This window comes from Oncorhynchus nerka, linkage group LG11, assembly GCF_034236695.1.
Source record: "Oncorhynchus nerka isolate Pitt River linkage group LG11, Oner_Uvic_2.0, whole genome shotgun sequence".
Lineage (NCBI taxonomy): Eukaryota > Metazoa > Chordata > Actinopteri > Salmoniformes > Salmonidae > Oncorhynchus > Oncorhynchus nerka.
In genome coordinates, this window is record NC_088406.1 from 55,155,129 (window position 1) to 55,175,315 (window position 20,187).

The following is a 20,187-nucleotide window of genomic DNA, read 5'->3' on the forward strand; positions in this document are numbered from 1 at the left end:
AGGGCTTGTAGGCCTGTTGTAAGGCAGGTCCTCACCAGACATCACTGGCAACAACGTCGCCTATGGGCACAAACACACCGCTGCTGGACCAGACAGGACTGGCAAAAAGTGCTCTTCATTGACAAATCGTGGAATTGTCTCACCAGGGGTGATGGTCGGATTTGCGTTTATCGTACTCTGGAGCAGGATCGATTTGGAGGTGGAAAGTCCGTCATGGTCTGGGTCGGTGTGTCACAGCATCATCGGACTGAGCTTGTTGTCATTGCAGGCAATCTCAATGCTGTGCGTTACAGGGAAGACCTCCTAACTCATGTGGTACCTCATGTGGCTCATCCTGACATGACCCTCCAGCATGACAATGCCTCCAGTCATACTGCTTGTTCTGTCAGTGATTTCCTGCAAGACCGGAATGTCAGTATTCTGCCATGGCCAGCGAAGAGCTCGGATCTCAATCCCATTGAGCACATCAGGGACCTGTTGGATCGGAGGGCGAGGGCTAGGGCCATTCCCCCCAGAAATGTCCGGGAACTTGCAGGTGCGTTGGTGGAAGAGTGGGGTAAAATCTCACTGCAAGAACTGGTCCAAATCTGGTGCAGTCCATGAGGAGGAGATGCACAGCAGTACTTAATGAAGCTGGTGGCCACACCAGATACTGACTATTACTTTGGACTTTGACCCCCCCCCCCCTTTGTTCATGGACACATTATTCCATTTCTGTTAGTTACATGTTTGTGGAACTTGTTCAGTTTATGTCTCAGTTGTTGAATCTTGTTACGTTCATACAAATATTTACACATGTTAAGTTGGCTGAAAATAAATGCAGTTGACAGTGAGAGGACATTTATTTTTTAAATGGGGGATTGAAAATTATGCAGACAATTACATTTATGAAAGCCACAATCTATAGGCCTATAGAGAGAATCAGCCAAATCACACAAGTACATCCCCATAAAAGGACCCGTCAATCAAAGCTACCAGCGTATGTCAGACATGACAGAACATTTTTACTCTTCTACTTAAAACGTATAAAGAAACCAATGCTTACCTTAGACTTTCCAAAAGTAGGCTATACGATGACAAGACAAGTATGAAGTGGAGAGAGGGCTATGCGATAGTATGAAGATGAAATTGATAATTAAAATAGAAACAAATACACGCAACATGTCAATGACAGCTGTGACGTCACTGGCCGTTGAGTAGTCTATAAATAAATAAAATATCCTGTATGAAATTATACCATGCCAGGTTGGAGAGGATTGTCAAATTGTCCATTTGACACAACAATAGCGCATTATTGGTCTCAGAGCCAGAACAACCTTGTCTTCTGCTGTTGAATAATTAAAGAATAGTCAGACACATCCAACCTTTTTTTTAAACAAGACTTATTTATTAGCAAGCAATGAAAACGTGGATTGTACAGTGCCTTCAGAAAGTATTCATACCCCTTGACTAATTCCACACTTTGTTGTTACAGCCTGAATTCAAAATGGATTAACTGTATTTTTTTCTCACCCATATACACACAATACCCTATAATGACCCTATAATTTTTTTTTGTGCAAATGTATTGAAAATTAAATACAGAAATATGTATTTTACATAAGTATTCACACCCCTGAGTCAATACTTTATGGAAGCTTTGCCAGCGATTTACAGCTTTTAAAAAATTCTAACATTTGTAAAAAAAATAATAAAAAAAATACACAAATAAAAATTGAATAGCTAATTATTCAACCCCCTGAGTAAGTACATTTGGCAGTGATTACAGGTGTGAGTCTTTCTGGGTAAGTCTCTAAGAGCTTTCCAAACCTGGATTGTACAATCATTTCCCCATTATTCTTTTCAAATTATTCAAGCTCTGTCAAGTTGGTTGTTGATTTTCAAGCAGATTTAAGCCAAAACTAACTCGGCCACTCAGGAACATTCACTGTCTTCTTGGTAAGCAACTCCAGTGTAAATTTGGCCTTGTGTTTTAGGTTATTGTCCTGCTGAAAGGTGAATTAATCTCCCAGTGTCTGGTGGAAAGCAGACTGAAGCAGGTTTTCCTGCTTCTATCATCTATTGATTCAAACATGCTCTTAAACTTTCCTGACTGGCCATAGAGGACACCTAACTGATGGCCCCAAGAAAGGGAATCCCGGATCAGTGGGGAGGCTAAGCAGCCTAGAGGGCTAATGCCTGCTGCCTCCTCACAATTGCCTCTGTGTATTTTCCTGCCATGTTTGAGGCACCATCGTAACTCTGCCCACATAAGCCAGACATGGGAAAATTGAGCCTCAACAACACATCAGTTGCCACTTTCGCAATTCCCTCGCCTGTTGTCTCCGACACCCTGTATAGCCCAATAAACTCCTCCTGAGGGACACGGTCATGGTCAACATAATGCAGACAGACACTCTCCTGTTCAGCACCAGAGACATCTTGAGTACCATCAACAATGACTGAAAATTGTACAATCGGAAGAGACCTAATCTCAGCTGCAATGCCTCGAATGACTGTATTGGCCACGATGTTCAGAATTTCATTCTGTGCTTTGGGGCCTGTGTACATTGTGGTACGCTCTGATAACCACTTCAGTACAATGGGATTATCCTCTTCTGCCCTAAATTTCAAAAGCTGGTATAAATTCCCACTGTCATCCGTGTGGCCTCTAAAGGCTTGTACCTGTCTTGCTGCGTGCCACACCGAACTTACAATTTTCATCAAGCAACGCCTTGCGTCCTCTTGCTGTTTACCCCACGCGCTAGATAACTGGGCACTGATTGGATTTGCTGGTGTGCTGTTACAGTTACAAAGTGGCAGTGGGTTTGACAGTTTTGATGTGCTGTGAATTTCTCAATGGCTTTTCTCCAGTTCCTAAATCCTGCACTAATGAAGGCAGCATCCGCTCTTTGGCCAAAAGATGGCTGGCTTGAAAACCCTTGGCTACAGTGAACACAACACTCCTTTTATTGATGGATTATAATGTAGCCAGGGGAAATCGCCAAACCATCTCTCTTGAAACATAAATTGTGGGTGTGGCTGATATGGTTTTGTGCCATCACTGAGGTAACTGGACAATGCTGTGCCACTGTCCCCTATACTGGTGCTGCTTGCAACAAGGTTGACACCTGGTCCTGCCGTGGCTGTGACACTGTCCTCTGAAGTCTCTCTCCCTGGCTCTTTCACCACCCTTACTGACTCAGTCTGTCTCCTAGAAAATAAATGAGGTGTTTGCCATATTCTTAACTACCGGTACCCAAAATGACACAATTAATCACAACAGCAATATCATTGCCTTAAACTAATGTTGGTTCAGTCACCAGTTTAAGTTGAGAGTTGGGGTATCCATGGCATTGTCCAATTATGTCCCTATTTTGCAAGTCTAAAAAAGAGGGAACCTTTCATAATGTTGTCAAACAAAGACTCAACAAACTTACCTGAGACTCCCTGTCCCTGCCAGTCTGTCCCTGCCAGTCTGTTCCCAGCTCTGCTGTCTGTGTGCCATCTGTTGCCTGCTCTGCCTAATGACATCATTATGAAACATTCCCATTAGCATTTCACTTCTTTCTTAACATTTAATCAACTAGTCTTTGAGATATCAGGCTACTAGGGTTCTTACTTTTCATTTTGGTGTACTGAAAAATTCTCTCATGTCTCTTTTTTCTGCCATTTTTCAACCTTGCTGGCTGGCTGGCTGGCTGGCTACACACACACACACACACACACACACACACACACACACACACACACACACACAGACAGACACATACAGTGTGCAGGTTATTTACAGTATGAGATGGGCTTCGATCTACCAGGTAGCTAGCTAATCAGCAAGCAAATGTGAAACGGATTGCAGTGACAAGGATTTACAGCTGTATATGAGTTCATCATTTACACGACGTATGCTGAAACCTTTTGCAATTTTAATATAGTTTATGTTTTCGTTTTATATTGGCTCCCACAATATCTGAATTTGCAGAGCTAGCGAGCACCAATTCCGTTACTGTGGTGTTTGCTATAATCTTTGCTATCGTCAGTTTACTCCAAGATCGGCACACAGGTGCTTCAAAGTCCCCTAGCGACAATTTAGCTTTTGCAACGAGACCATTAAAGATATTTAAGACAATGGTAGAAGAGAGTATAGTTCTGTTCAATTTTGAGTTCAGTTTATCGTTAAACTTATCAGCATGCACTACAGCTGCATGCTGATCTTGGAATAAACTGACGATAGCAAAGATTCCATCTTTGACCATGCCACATAAATGGAATAGATGCTAGCTAGCATGCTAGCTAATGTTTGCTTTAGTTTGCGCCATCGGTTTGCTCGCTAGCTCTGCAAATTCAGCTATTGTGTGTGTGAACCCTACCAACACAAAACATCGCTATGGAGCGATTGACTGGATTAACCTCACGTTAGCTACATGCATTGAGTCCCTTTCAGACGGTAGACACGAACACTCTGTCACCTTGCCAGCTAAGGAACACAACATTGCATTGCTAGCTTCTCTCATTGACTCGAATTCAAACAGCTGCAAACACTGGTAGATGTTACTGTAGCTAGCTAGAACATGTCAGCTAACCGCTAGCTAACATAAAGATTGACCTATAATTCGATGCAGCGAAAATTAAGACTGGTGATGGTTATAAATGTGTTTTATTGTATTGAGTGGTAGAAGTAGAGAAATGTTTAACATATCCTTTGTTTGAACTACTTACAGATGCACAGTACCTGCACAGTATATGCATCATGTGCCACTGCTGAGGGTGGGAGGCAGTGTATCAAACCATTGTGAGGCAAAGGGAGAGGGGTCGCAATGTTTAGAAACTTAAAAACGCGTAAAGTGCTTTTATTGCGTATTATTAATATATTTTTAAAATTAAATAGTTATGTTTACAGTGATACAGTGGGGCATAAAAAGTATTTAGTCAGCCACCAATTGTGCAAGTTCTCCCACTTAAAAAGATGAGAGAGGCCTGTAATTTTCATCATAGGGACACTTCAACTATGACAGACAAAATGAGAAAAAAAATCCTGAAAATGACATTGAAAATGACAAAATGAGATCTGGGGAAGGGTACCAAAAAATGTCTGCAGTGGCCTCCATCATTCTTATATGTAAGAAGTTTGGAACCACCAAGACTCTTCCTAGAGCTGACCGCCCGGCCAAACTGAGCAATCGGGGGGGGGGCTTGGTCAGGGAGGTGAACAAGAACCTGATGGTCACTCTCCAGAGTTCCTCTGTGGAGATGGGAGAAACTTCCAGAAGGACAACCATCTCTGCAGCACTCCACCAATCAGCATTTATGGTAGAGTGGCCAGACGTAAGCCACTCCTCAGTAAAAGACCGCTTGGGAGTTTTCCAAAAGGCACCTAAAGGACTCGCAGACCATGAGAAACAAGATTCTCTGGTCTGATGAAACCAAGACTGAACTCTTTTGTCTGAATGCCAAGTGTCACATCTGGAGGAAACAAGGCACCATCGGTCAAGCATGGTGGTAGCTGCATCATGCTGTGGGGATGTCTGTCGTCGGCAGGGACTGGGAGACTAGTCAGAATTGAGGGAAAGATTAACGGAGCAGCTTTGCACACTCTTGGCGTTCTCTCAACCAGCTTCATGAGGTAGGCACGTGGAATGCATTTTAATTAACAGGTGTGCCTTGTTAAATTGTGGAATTTCTTTCCTTAATGTGTTTGAGCTAATCAGTTGTGTTGTGACAAGGTAGGGGTGGTATACAGAATATAGCCCTATTTGGTAAAAGACAAAGTCCATATTATGGCAAGAACTACTCAAATAAGCAAAGAGAAACGACAGTCCATCATTACTTTAAGACATGAATGTCAGTAAATTCGAAAAATGTCAAGAACTTTGAAAGTTTCTTCAAGTGCAGTTGCAAAATCTATCAAGCGCTATGAAGAAGCTGGCTCTCATGAGGACTGACACAGGAAAGGAAGACCCAGAATAACCTCTACTGCAGAGGATAAGATCATTAAAGTTAACTGCACCGCAGATTGCAGCCCAAATAAATGCTTCACAGAGTTCAAGTAACAGACATATCTCAACATCAACTGCTCAGAGGAGACTGCATGAATCAGGCCTTCATGGTCAAATTGCTGCAAAGAAACCAGTACTAAAGGACACCAATAAGAGGAAGAGACCAAGAAACACAAGCAATGGACATTAGACTGGTGGAAATCTGTCTTTTGGTCTGAGTCCAAATTTGGGATTTTTGGTTCCAACCGCCGTGTCTTTTTGAGGCGCAGAGTAGGTTAACGGATGATTTCCATATGTGTGGTTCCCTGGTGGTTCCCACCAGGAAGCATGGCGGAGGTGTTATGGTGTCGGGGTGCTTTTCTGGTGGCACTGTGATTTATTTAAAATTCAAGGCACACTTAAACAGCATGACCATCACAGCATTCTGCAGCAATATGCCATCCCATCGGGTTTGCGCTTAGTGGGACTGTCATTTGTTTTTCAACAGAACAATGACAGGTAAGGGCTATTTGACCAAGGAGAGTGATGGAGTGCTGCATCAGATGACCTGGGCTCCACAATCACCCGACCTCAACCCAATTGAGATGGTTTGGGATGAGTTGGACCGCAGAGAGAAGGAACAGCATATGTGGGAACTCATTCAAGACTGTTGGAAAAGCATTCCAGGTGAAGCTGGTTGAGAGAATGCCAAGAGTGTGCAAAGCTGTCATCAAGGCAAAGGTTGGCTACTTTGAAGAATCTAAATGATAAAATACATTTTGAGTTGTTTAACACTTTTTTGCTAACTACATGTTTCCATATGTGTTATTTCATAGTTTTGATTTCTTCAATATTATTATGCAATGTAGAAAATAGTAAACATAAAGAAAACCCTTGAATGAGTAGGTGTGTCCAAACTTTTGACTGGTACTATATAAAAAAGGTGGCTGTTTTGTTAAGTGTTGACAGCCAGTAGACACCATGTTTATATTGGAGAAGGTGGTGTGTTTAAATAGTGATGCATTAACGTTGATCATGTTGTGAAATTGTCGTTGTTTTCTGATGGTTGTAGGATATATTTGGATACGAGGTGATACGAGCTTTGGTTTTTCCATTTATATTTTGAGGTTGGACGTTAGCAAGTTGGGCACACCGATTGGTGTCACCTCGTTAGTCAGTATATGTTACACCTGTGCTGCCTTGTCATCTCATATGTCAGAAGGTGTTTCACTTGTGCCGGCACAGGTGAGATTTAAAATTGGCTGGCTCAGTGCTTCAGTTGGTTTGAGTGATGTGGAGGGTTAACACCTTAAGTTGGCTCTCCTTTATTGGTTCTTCCCTGTTTTCATTTTGCTCCACATTTTTTGGTTTGCTTCCTGTCTTTTAAGTTTGAGTTTTAATTTTGTTTGCCTTCTCTTGGGCCCTCAATGTGGGTGTCTTTTAGGTCCTAGTTGTTGTTGCTAGTGGACACCCCCATGAGTGTCTTTCAGAAGCCCTCCTAGAACTGCACTTGTTTTGTTTGTTGTTGGTGACTCTCTGTTAGTCCCCGCCCTTCTGTTTGAGTGACAATTTTCTGTTTCTTGCTTGGAAATGTAACAAGGATAAAAAAAATGGCATTCTTATCTGAGCACTTCCGGTGTTTTCAATAAGAAACTTAAATGTTTGTTTTCCATGTCCTATTTTTATTTTCCATGCCCTAATGAACATCTGAGAGTTACTGGAGAATTTACAACTTTTTGTAAGAACATAGTATATGGGATTGATTTTAAGAAATGTAGCTTAATTCATTTGATTATTATTGTTTCTTTTCCAAGAAAAACAAAACTGGCGCTGTACAACATGACTGGCCCAACCGGAGATTCAGTAAAAATAATAATCTCATTGATTTACCAAGACCAGTCCCCATGCTTGTCTCAGAGCAGTGTGAAACGGTGCTGAAATAGTTGACCACACGCGGGTAGGCTATTGCTTCAAATCATATTATAACAATTGGATGACTTTGGGTGTTCCAGTAAGCAACTATTTGTTGCCTTCATTAGCCTACTTTATTCCAATATTTCTGTCATTCAGTGATATTTATTCCCATAATTCGTTATGGATCCAGATGTGGTTAGAAAACAATGCATTTGGTTAACTCGGTAAGGGTATATTGTCCTGCTGATAGGCCATCGAGGTTGGATAGAATGATATAATTGTTCAAGCGTTTTGTACTCAAATTCATATTTCATGAATCTTGGCTCAACAATTCTGTATAATTCACCATATTACAATACATTTGCTCCATTACAATTAGCTGCCATGTCTTTAACATGAAACAATAACGCGGTGCACCATAATTTGCAAATTTCCTCATTATTCAATTGAGGAATGAATCTTTAGTAGTTGTAGGTAGAAACGATTGACTCTTTCTCAGTGTACATAATGTGTGGGCTGGTTGATGAAATTAATCTCCTGTGTGGCTCAGTTGGTAAGAAGATGTCACTATCAATGCCGAGGTTGTGTTTCTATTGCCACAGATACACATACTCTAAAAATACATATTCCAAAAAAATGTAAGCAATAAGGCACGCGTTGGTGTGGTATGCAGCCAGGGATGTTCTTAGGCACAACGCAACGCCAATCAGCATTCCGAGCTCGAACCACCGTTTATAATATGGAATCTACAACACAGATGTGGAAAATGTTTAGAGGTGTTAAGTACATATAAAGTATAAGCCAGGCCTGGGAAATTCCAGTCCTCGGGGGCCTGATTGGTCTTACACTTTCCCCCCATCCCTAGCAAACACACCTGATTTAAACTAATTGCATTTGTAACTGAAGTTCATGATTTGGTGATTATTGGAGCTTGGTTTGTTTACTGGGACTGGGGGAAAAGTGTGACACGAATCAGGCCCCTGAGGACTGGAGTTGCCCAGGCCTGTGCTAGGCAGTAGTATATTCATAAGGCTATATTCTGTGTCCTGGCCTAATCCTCAGATTAGGGCTCCGGCTTCTTAATCAACACCTCTCTCTTTATCGCTCTCTCTCTCTGTGTGTTTGAGCCTCGGAAGGCTATTTTACACAATACGGGAAATGTGACTCTTCAGCTCTATCTTGTAATTGCATGTAGATATGAAGCTGTTAGAAGCCCCAACACACACACACGCAGCCAGCTAATGTTGAATTGACTAGTATAGAAATATATTGTCCTAACTGCTGTTTTGATCCTCAGTATTGATTTGGAATCCTCATGTGAAGGCCCCTTTTGCCTTGAATCGATAGAGTTAAAATTGGATATAGGCTTCCCATGGTCTAATTGCAAACTTTCATAGATGAATGGTGGTGCACACAGACTGCGTACTATCAGAAACAAACACAGACACACACGGGAAAGAGCTTCCTCCCTGAGGGTCTGTTAAATCTCCTGGTAACTAACCTTTCTGCTATGATGGGCCCCAATGATGTTTCATTAGGCAGGTTCCTCTATACTGATTAGAGTCGTGACTATAAACCCCTCGGGACAATATATATCTTTGGTGCACATTTCTGTCAACCAGTCTAAATGGTTTGACTTGCCTAGTTAAAGGTTAAATAAAAGAAATAAACAATTCACTGTCAGGCTTTCAGTGATTTCAGTGTCTCATTTTGATTTATCATTTCTTTTTCTCCCTTTTTCTCCCTCATTCTTTGAAGTTCCTGCCAACATTGCCACCAGCAGCTCAAGACAGGTAAGGATTTTTTTTTTGGTTAATTGCGTCATGGTGCCACAATTATGCAAATTTCACTCAGATTTAATTTGGGTGCCTGTTACTAATTTGGGCTGATTGGTATGCTTCTCATATTTCTACCCGGTTCCCTCATCAACCCCTATTAAAGGTTTTGATTTCTTAAGCAACCTCAATCAAACCCAAAGATGTTCTCTTCTCTATCAACCCCTTGATCAATGGCCTCCTGGTCAAATCACCGCTATCACTACAAATCCATACCCTTTTTATCTCTTATTTTTGTCGCCCTCAAATAGTGGATCCTTTACTGTTGCTCTTGCTGTTCTTTTCCTTTTTTTTGTTTTCAATCAGTCCTGTGTACTCGCCTCTCAATAAATAATGAGGGTGTTCAGTCACTATAATTGTTATCAGTGTGAGGGGAACTCTGACAGAAGCGCTTGTGGCTGAGCTGCTTAGCTTCACACTGTCTCCCCCGAAATTCTCTTTGTTTACCTTTGTCAGCAGTTTCTGTCTCCCCTGTTCTCTGCCTCCCCATCTTGTCCTCCCCCATCTACGTTCACAGTTTTATATAATATTTTTTTATTTGACTTTTATCAGTTTAATACGGTGCCAGGCAGAGGAAAAAAATCACAAGGTGTAAAAAACTAGAGTGGAGGGTTGTCTCTTGTTTGCATTTGTCAATGCGCTCGAGCTGCAGTCACAGCCAGCAGACTTTCACCACTGGTTTAAGCTTCAAAGGATCTTTATTTGACTCCAAACTTTGTTTGCTTTGAGAATCCATTTCACTAACCACAAAAATGATTTTTATGTGAGTAAAGTCCTACCTTATTAAACACAATCACGACAGCTGGGATGGAAACAGGAAGTTTCGGGACAATTTGATAAATGCCAACAGATAATTTGTTTGTTCGACATGGTGGGATCGTTTTATGTCTGTAAAGTTAATTATGGGAGAAATGAAGGTGGAAACACCTTTATGCGCAAAAATGTATATACTGAACAAATAATATAAGTGCTACATGCAACAATTCCAGGAATTACAGATCCTTGTGACATGGGGTCGTGCATTATCATGCTGAAACGTGAGGTATATAGCGGCGGATGAATGGCACGACAACGGGCCTCAGGATCTCGTCACGTATCTCTGTGCATTCAAATTACCATTAAAAAAAGGCAGTTGTGTTCGTTGTCCGTAGCTTTTGCCTGCCCATACCATAACCCCATCGCCACTCTGTTCACAGTGTTTGACATCAGTAAACCTCTCGCCCACACGACCCCATACATTTGGTTTGCGGTTGTGAGGCTGGTACTAAAAATTATCTAAAATGACGTTGGAGGCTGCTTATGGTGGAGAAATTAACATTCAATACTCATTCAATACTCAATACCTGCAGTCAGCATGCCGGTTGCACACTCCCTCAAAACATTAGACATCTGTGGCATTGTGTTGTGTGACAAAAGTGGGCTTTTATTGTCCCCTGCAAAAGGTGCACCTGTGTAATGATCATGCTGTTTAATCAGCTTCGTGATATGCCACATGCTGTCAGGTGGATTGATTATCTTGGCATAGGAGAATTAAAAAAAATATATTTCACCTTTATTTAACCAGGTAGGCCAGTTGAGAACAAGTTCTCATTTACAACTGCGACCTGACCAAGATAAAGTAAAGCAGTGCGACACAAACAAAGACACAGAGTTACACATGAAATAAACAAACGTACAGTCAATAACACAATAGAAACAGTCTATACAGTGTGTACAAATGACGTAAGGAGGTAAGGCAATTAATTGGCTATAGTAGCGAAGTAATTAAAATTGAGCAAATTAACACTGGAGTGATAGATGTGCAGATGATGATGTGCAAGTAGAAATATTGGTGTGCAAAAGAGAAGAAAAGTAAATAAAAACAATATGGGGATGGGGTAGGTTGATTGGATGGGCTATTTACAGATGGGCTGTGTACTGTACAGCTGCTCTGACAGCTGATGCTTAAAGTTAGTGAGGGAGATATGTCTCCAACTTCACCGATTTTTGCCATTTGTTCTAGTCAATGGCAGCAGAGAACCGGAAAGAAAGGTGTCAAAGGAGGTGTTTGCTTTGGGGATGACCAGTGAAATATACCTGCTGGAGTGCGTGCTATGGGTGGGTGTTGTTAAGGTGACCAGTGAGCTGAGATAAGGCGGAGCTTTAGCTAGCAAAGACTTATAGATGACCTGGAGCCGGTGGGTCTGGCGATGAATATGTAGCGAGGGCCAGCCGACGAGAGCATACAGGTCGCAGTGGTGGGTGGTATATGGGGCGTTGGTGACAAAACGGATGGCACTGTGATAGACTGCATCCAGCTTGCTGAGTAGAGTGTTGGAGGCTATTTTGTAAATTATATCGCCAAAGTTAAGGACAGGTAGGATAGTAAACAAATTTGTGCACAACATTTGAGAGAAATAAGCTTTTTGTGCGTATGCAACATTTCTGGGATCTTTTATTTAAAGTCATGAAACATGGGTTCATTTTTGTTCAGCATAATAATCATTATATCAAAATAAACTTGAAGTTGTGCGATGATGTGGTGTGTGGTCCTCCCGCTACGACTTGGAAAGCATGCAGTTTATTAGGCTATAAGGCAAATAAGTTATGAGGATCTTCACAGGGTGATGAGCTTGATGCTGCTTTCCAAAAAAATATCAAGGGTCTTATTCTGGTGACATGATGATTGATGTTGGACTGCCATTTGACAAATAAAAATATCCTCTCTTATCCATAATAATCTCATCATGTAACTAGACTAGTTTACCTGCACTGTATCTGCGAGTTGTTGGCTAGAGCGCATGTTCCCAAGACCAGAGTAGGCACAGTTTTGTAAAACTATCGGAATAATTGAAAATGTGATGGAAACACATTAAACTTTAGATAAACATATGAACATCTGAACATATGAACATCTTATTTTATGTGCACTACGTGCTATCGTACTTATTTACTTAATTATTATTTTACTATCGTAAAATACTTATTTTCCACCATAATTTGCAAATAAATTCCTAAAAAATCCGACAATGTGATTTTCTGGATTTTTTTCTTCATTTTGTCTTTCATAGTTGAAGTGTACTTATGATGAAAATTACAGGCCTCTCTCATCTTTTTAAGTGGGAGAACTTGCACATTTGGTGGCTGACTAAATACTTTTTTGCCCAACTGTATATCTCACTAGGGCAGGGTTTTTCAACCTAAATATATCCACTAGTTCTAATGTATCAATGATCTTTGTGATCCCCTTCAGTGCTTGAGGGTGATAGTGTGTAGAGTGATTTCCTTTACGATCTATTGAGGTACTTAAAACCGCATTATCATCTCCCACCATAATAATAGATTCATGCGTTGCTTGTGAGCTCAATAGATTATTATATATATTTTAGAAGTGTGGATCATCATTATTTGGCCCATATAGATTAATTAGCCAGATCCTTTTTTGGGCCAATAGCATATTTCAAAGGATCCTTCTTCCTTGAGGATCTGTTTTCAGTTTGCACAATTAGATCAAAATTGTTGTTAATTAATATCACTCCTTTTGAGTTTCTTTGCCCATGACAAAATAATTTCTCCCTCCCAGTCCTTTTCCCACCCAACCTCATCTATATTTGTAAAATGTGACATGATGATTAAGTGCCCATATAGGTGTACTATAATATTTGCCCTGTTAAGCATACTGTAGCTGCAACTGTGTAAACCTCCAATTGTTCTAATATTCCAGCCACTAAAACCTCCCCTTTATAGCTGTACTATAATATTTGCCATGTTAAGCATACTGTATCTGGAACTGTGTAAACCTCCAATTGTCTTTAATATTCCACCCACTAAAACCTCCCCCATATCTAGGTCTGGTGTCACTAAGACCTAAGAGAACTAACCAAATAGCATGGAGAACAGTCACTAAAATAAAATAATAATTAATAATATTATTATAATTAATAAGAGCACAATATTATAATTTCATGCTTATATTAAGAAAGTCCTAGCAAAGGCTATGAGCATGTGAGCCCAGTCTTGTCAGTTCATTGGATCCAACTGTTTGAAAACATTAAGAGATAAATACCTATAAACATCGTAAGACCTTTTCTTTTGTCCATTTCCATGCACGCTGCCTATCGGCAGAGAGACGTATTTCATGTCGTCCTTCTTATATCCTGTTATAGTCCAACAAGAAGGAATAAGGAACATGCATTCTAACAGCCGCTAATGACTGCAAGTAAAAATAAGTCTTCGTCATCACACTACCCATAAAGGGAAAATCATTTTAACTCACAATCGACCCTGACACAGCCATGGCACAATAGCAAAGAATACATGCAGTACTGACAATCCAGAGCGAGTAATCCTGTAAATCCAACCCTCTCTCCACCCATACACATTTAGAGCAACGAACCTGGAATAAAAAACTATCACCTCGGCTGTTTTACACACACAGTTGAAGTCGGCAGTTTACATACACCTTAGCCAAATACATTTAAACTCAGTTTTTCACAATTTCTGACATTTAATCCCAGTATAAAATTCCTTGTTTTAGGTCAGTTAGCATCACCGCTTTATTTTAAGAATGTGAAATGTCAGAATAATAGTAGAGTGATTTATTTCAGCTTTTATTTATTTCATCACATTCCCAGTGGGTCAGAAGTTTACATACACTCAATTAGTATCTGGTAGCATTGGCTTTAAATTGTTTAACTTGGGTCAAACGTTTAGGATAGCCTTCCACAAGCTTCCCACAATGAGTTGGATGAATTTTGGCCCATTCCTCCTGACAGAGCTGGTGTAACTGAGTCACTGGGAATGCAGGCCTCTTTGCTCGCACACACTTTTTCAGTTCTGCCCACACATTTTCTATAGGATTGAGGTCAGGGCTTTGTGATGGCCACTCCAATACCTTGACTTTGTTGTCCTTAAGCCATTTAACCCTCATGATACCATCTATTTTGTGAAGTGCATCAGTCTCTCCTGCAGCAAAGCACCCCCACAGCATGATGCTGCTTCCCCCATGCTTCACGGTTGGGATGGTGTTCTTCGGCTTGCAAGCCTCCCCCTTTTTCCTCCAAACATAACAATGGTGACTATGGCCAAACAGTTCTATTTTTGTTTCATCAGACCAGAGTACATTTCTCCAAAAAGTATGATATTTGTCCCCATGTGCAGCTGCAAACCGTAGTCTGGCTTTTTTATGCTGGTTTTGGAGCAGTGGCTTCTTCCTTGCTGAATGGCCTTGTTATGTCGATATAGGACTCGTTTTACTGTGGCTATAGATACTTTTGTACCTGTTTCCTCCAGCATCTTCACAATGTCCTTTACTGTTGTTCTGGGATTGATTCACACTTTTTGCACCAAAGTACGTTCACCTCTAGGAGACAGAACGCATCTCCTTCCTGAGCGGTAAGATGGCTGCATGGCCCCATGGTGTTTATACTTGCGTACTATTGTTTGTACAGATGAACGTGGTACCTTCAGGCGTTTGGAAATTGCTCCCAAGGATGAACCAGACTTGTGGAGATCTACAATTTTTTTCTGACGTCTTGGCTGATTTCTTTTAATTTCCCCATGATGTCAAGCAAAGAGGCACTGAGTTTGAAGGTAAGCCTTGAAATACATCCACAGGTACGCCTCCAATTGACTCAAATTATCAGAAGCTACTAAAGCCATGGTGTCATTTTCTGGAATTTTCAAAGCTTTTTAAAGGCACAGTCAACTTATTGTATGTAAACGTCTGACCCCCTGGAATTGTAATACAGTGAATTATAAGTTAAATAATCTGTGTGTAAACAATTATTGGAAAAATTACTTGTGTTGTGCATAAAGCAGATGTCCTAACCGGCTTGCCAAAACTATAGTTTGTAAACAAGAAATTTGTGGGAAAACAAGTTTTAATGACTCCAACCTAAGTGTATGTAAACCTCCGACTTATATATATATACAGTTGAAGTCGGAAGTTTACATATACTTTGGAGTCATTAAAACTCGTTTTTCAACCAGTCCACACATTTCTTGTTAACAAACTATGGTTTTGGCAAGTCGGTTAGGACATCTACTTTGTACATGACACAAGTCATTTTTCCAACAGTTGTTTACAGATGATTTCACTTATAATTCACTGTATCACAGTTCCAGTGGGTCAGAAGTTTACATACACTAAGTTGACTGTGCCTTTAAACAGCTTGGAAGATTCCAGAAAATGATGTCATGGCAAACATCTCAAGACATCAGTCATGAAGTTAAAGCTTGATTGCAAATGGGTCTTCCAAATGGACAATGACCCCAAGCATAACCTTTCTAGCGCAGGCAGTCCGCGAGCGACCCACCTCGACAACATCCGGTGAAATTGCAGTGCGCGAAATTCATTTTACAGAAATATAAATATTTAACATTCATGAAAATACAAGAGTTATACATCAAATTAAAGCTTAACTTCTTGTTAATCCAGCCGCTGTGTCAGATTTCAAAAAGGCTTTACAGCGAAAGCTGTACAAAAGCATGAAAAACATATTTCAACCAGGCAGGTGCGCAACGAAAGTCAGAAATAGTGATATAATAAATGCCTTACCTTTTGAAGATCTTTTGTTCGATAATGTCCTTCTTTAAATCCCCAAAACTCAGTTTAGCTGGCGCGCTTCAGTCAGTAATCCACCCGTTTCCCTCCTCCAAAATGCATACAAAATGAATCCCAAACATTACTAATTAACTTCTCCAAACAAGTCAAACAATGTTTATAATCAAAGCTACCCTAATACGTAAATAAAAGATACAATTTAAGACGGAGAATCGTTATTGTCTTTACCGGAGATAGACAACAAAGAACGCACTCTCATCCACGCGCATGAAAACACTACAGGCAAAATGGGAGCCACTTAGAAAAACGACAATTTCTAGCTCATTTTTCCAAAAACAAGCCTGAAACTCTTTCTAAAGACTGTTGACATCTAGTGGAAGCCCTAGGAACTGCAATCTGGGAGGTTTTGGCCTCATAATAAACATGAAAGCAATTGGAAACAGTGGTAGGCTGAATTGTTTTTTGGGGGGGGGGTGGTTTGTCCTCAGGGTTTTGCCTGCCATATCAGTTCTGTTATACGCACAGACATCATTTTAACAGTTTTACATTTACATTTACATTTAAGTCATTTAGCAGACGCTCTTATCCAGAGCGACTTACAAAAAAGTTTTTAAATTTAAAGTTTTAGAAACTTTAGAGTGTTTTTTTATCGACATCTAATTATATGCATATCCCATCTTCTGGGCCTGAGTAACAGGCAGTTTACTTTGAGCACACTTTTCATCCAGATGTCAAAATACTGCCCCCTAGCCCAAAGAGCAACATCTCAAGACATCAGTCAGGAAGTTAAAGCTTGGTCGTAAATGGGTCTTCCAAATGGACAATCAGCTCAAGCATACATCCAAAGTTGTGGCAAAATGGCTTAAGGACAACAAAGTCAAGGTATTGGAGTGGCCATCACAAAGCCATGATCTCAATACCAATAGAACATTTGTGGGCAGAACTGAAAAAGCGTGTGTAGGCAAGGAGGCCTACAAACTTGACTCAGTTAAACCCGCTCTGTCAGGTGGAATTTGCCAACATTCACCCAACTCATTGTGGGAAGCTTGTGGAATGCTACCCGACACATTTTACCCAAGTTAAACAATTTAAAGGCAATGCTACCAAATACTAATTGAGTGTATGTAAACTTATGAGCCATTGGGAATGTGATGAAAGAAATATAAGCTGAAATAAATCAGTCTCTCTGCTATTATTCTGAAATTGCACATTCTTAAAATTAAGTGTTGATCCTAACTGACCTAAGACAGGGAGTTTTTACTAGGATTAAATGTCAGGAATTGTGAAAACTGAGTTTAAATGTATTTGGTTAAGGTGTATGTAAACTTCTGACTTCAACTGTATATATATATGTGTGTGTGTGTGTGTGTGTGTGTGTGTGTGTGTATATATATATATATTTTTTTATATACATAAATGTATCCATAATTGTGTATTGGGTACTGCTTCAGCAGGAGCTAGCTACCATTCATAGCCACGTTGTAGTCTTCGAGTCCTTGAACTTTTTTTTTTCCTTTTTTTTTTTCATCTAGTGGTCGATAATTCTGCTTCTCTGCTCGGAGCCTTTTGAAAGTGGGGTACAGGGCACGTCGTCTCCCCACTATTTCATGAGGAAATTGTTTATTAATAGAGAATGGGGGTGTTCTTCAGCTCCCTACCCTGTTGTAACAAGGCAATCTCCATTTTGTAGTGAGTTAGCATAGGTGAGTGGTGGCTTTCAGATTGAACACGGGTGGGCGTGAAAAATACACCCCTTCTTTATGTGAATCAGTGAAAGCTGCTGAGGGGAGGACGGCTCGTATTAATGGCCGGAACGGAGTCAATGGAATGGTTTGATTTATTTGATATCCTACCACTCATTTCACTGCAGCCGTTACCACAAGCCTGTCCTCCCCAATTAAGGTGCCACCAACTTCCTGTGATGTGAATAGGCCTGTGGCCAGTCACAGGTAAAGATCTGAAGGAAGGAAGTGGGGGCTGCATCCCAAATGGCACCTTATTACCTACATAGTGCACTACTTTTGACCACAGTCCTATGGGCCCTGGTCAAAAGTAGTGCACCCTATAGGGAATAAGGTGCCATTTGGGATAAACACTAGGTCTCAGCATCAGCAGGTATCCTTGATTGGAATGCACTTATTAACCAGGCTCTGGAAGACGTGGCTGTCAGCTGACTCACCATTAACCCCAATTTCAATAATATTGAAATGTACAACCACTTTCTCTCCAGGCCTCTTCTCGACGTAATGCCCCTGATCTTTCTCCACCCCTGTAACCCCAATTTTTATATAGATTGCAGTAGATGTATTATAGATGTGTAGTATGTATGCGATGTATAGGCTGCATCCCAGAATGGCACCCTATTCCTATAGTGCACTACTTTGGACCAGAGCCCTATGGGCCCAGAGTAGGAAATAGAGTACCACTCTCTCCAGCCCTGTCTGTGCCATGGTTGAGGGCTATACAGATACATCTTCCCATGTCGACAGACACTGCAGATTAACAGATTACAGTCAATCAGTCCTCCATTTTGCTACTAGCCATGTTTTGAGGCTAACATTCGATGGGTGTCAGTCAGCCTCCATCTCAGTCTCTCTCTGTTTCTCTTTATCTCTGTATCTTCACTGCAGTGGCTGACACTCTCACTACTCCCCTGCTCGATGGATAACCACTCCAGGCGGGAGAGAGAGACGGTCAAGGAAGAAATGTTTTACTGAGAGATGTATCTAAGCCTACTAGATGGGTTGAGTGTTGTGGACTCAGTGTAATGTGTTTCTAACACCACAGGTTCCTGCAAAATGGCTGACAACCTCCTGTCAGATAGAGAGACAGACAGAGTGCTATCTATGCTCCAGCCCTGGCTGGCAGCAGACACGGGCTCCAGACGCTGAGAAAAAAAGCAAAAGGAGCCGATCGACTACAGCTCTGAGCCGAGAATAATCCATCTCTGGGATAATGGTGAAAATGCTGCTGTATTTGACCTCAGCGCTCTCTGCCACTGTCCATCAAATCATTTACTGTGAGGGAGATTTGCACGCCAGTGTTATGCACTCCTGGAATGGGCTCTGAATGGACCGGCGTTTCTTTGCTTTAACAATGCCATACAGATAGCAACTGTACATCGCCTTCAATCAGCAATACTCTGTCTGCCGACTTTGTGCTAAACGCCTGCAGGGGGGTGAAATGACCACCCCAGACTTTTACTGAAGCCAAGCAGAGGAATATTCAGATCGCTTAATTGCTTTTCTGCAATAACAGATTAGTATAACTATTCAGTTCTCCAAGTGACTGGAGAGTATTCTCAGAGTGATGGGTCAAAGGTTGTCTGTTAACTAAGCCCTTAGATCGCACATTGTGTTTTTAAACCTTTATTTAACTAGGCAAGTTAGGTAAGAACAAATTCTTATTTGCAATGACAGCCTACACCGTCCAAACCCAGACCAGGACGACACTGGGCCAATTGTGCGTCGCCCTGGTTGCAATTTATTTCAGCCCAGTACTGAGTTACCTTCAGACAACTTCCCTGAACCTTGTGTGCGTCGCAGAACAACTGACACCTTTGTGTTCGTGAGATTCTCCAGTTTCGATATGGTAACGTATAGTTTGTAGCGCCAACGGTTCAGTCTGGACAGTTGGTATTGTGAGAATACCTCTTCAAAATGAGGAAATCTGCGACAGAGTTCAGACGGATGCCGTAAAGCTTGTGGATATTGTAAAGCAAAACAACCGACCCTGTAGTCTTAGTGAGAGTCATCTTTCAATGGTGGTGACTTATGAGTTTGTAGCTCACATGTTTTGAGTATTACAGACAGTTTCAACAGTTTTCAGCTGTGCTAACATAATTGCAAAGGGGTTTTCTAATGAACAATTAGCCTTTTAAAATGATAAACTTGGATTCGCTAACACAACGTGCCCGTTGGAACACAGGAGTGATGGTTGC

The 20,187-nt window shown here is 41.0% G+C and overlaps 1 protein-coding gene across 2 annotated transcripts in view; it reads left to right on the forward strand.

Annotated features, from left to right (window-relative positions):
• LOC115137514 (beta-1,3-glucosyltransferase-like) overlaps positions 1 to 20,187 on the forward strand; it is a 167,276-nt gene that overhangs the window by 12,673 nt on the left and 134,416 nt on the right. For both annotated transcript variants that reach the window (XM_065024671.1, XM_065024672.1), the window contains exon 2: positions 9,627 to 9,661. In XM_065024671.1, coding sequence (XP_064880743.1) covers positions 9,627 to 9,661 — 35 coding nt within the window. The remainder of the gene's footprint in view (positions 1 to 9,626; positions 9,662 to 20,187) is intronic.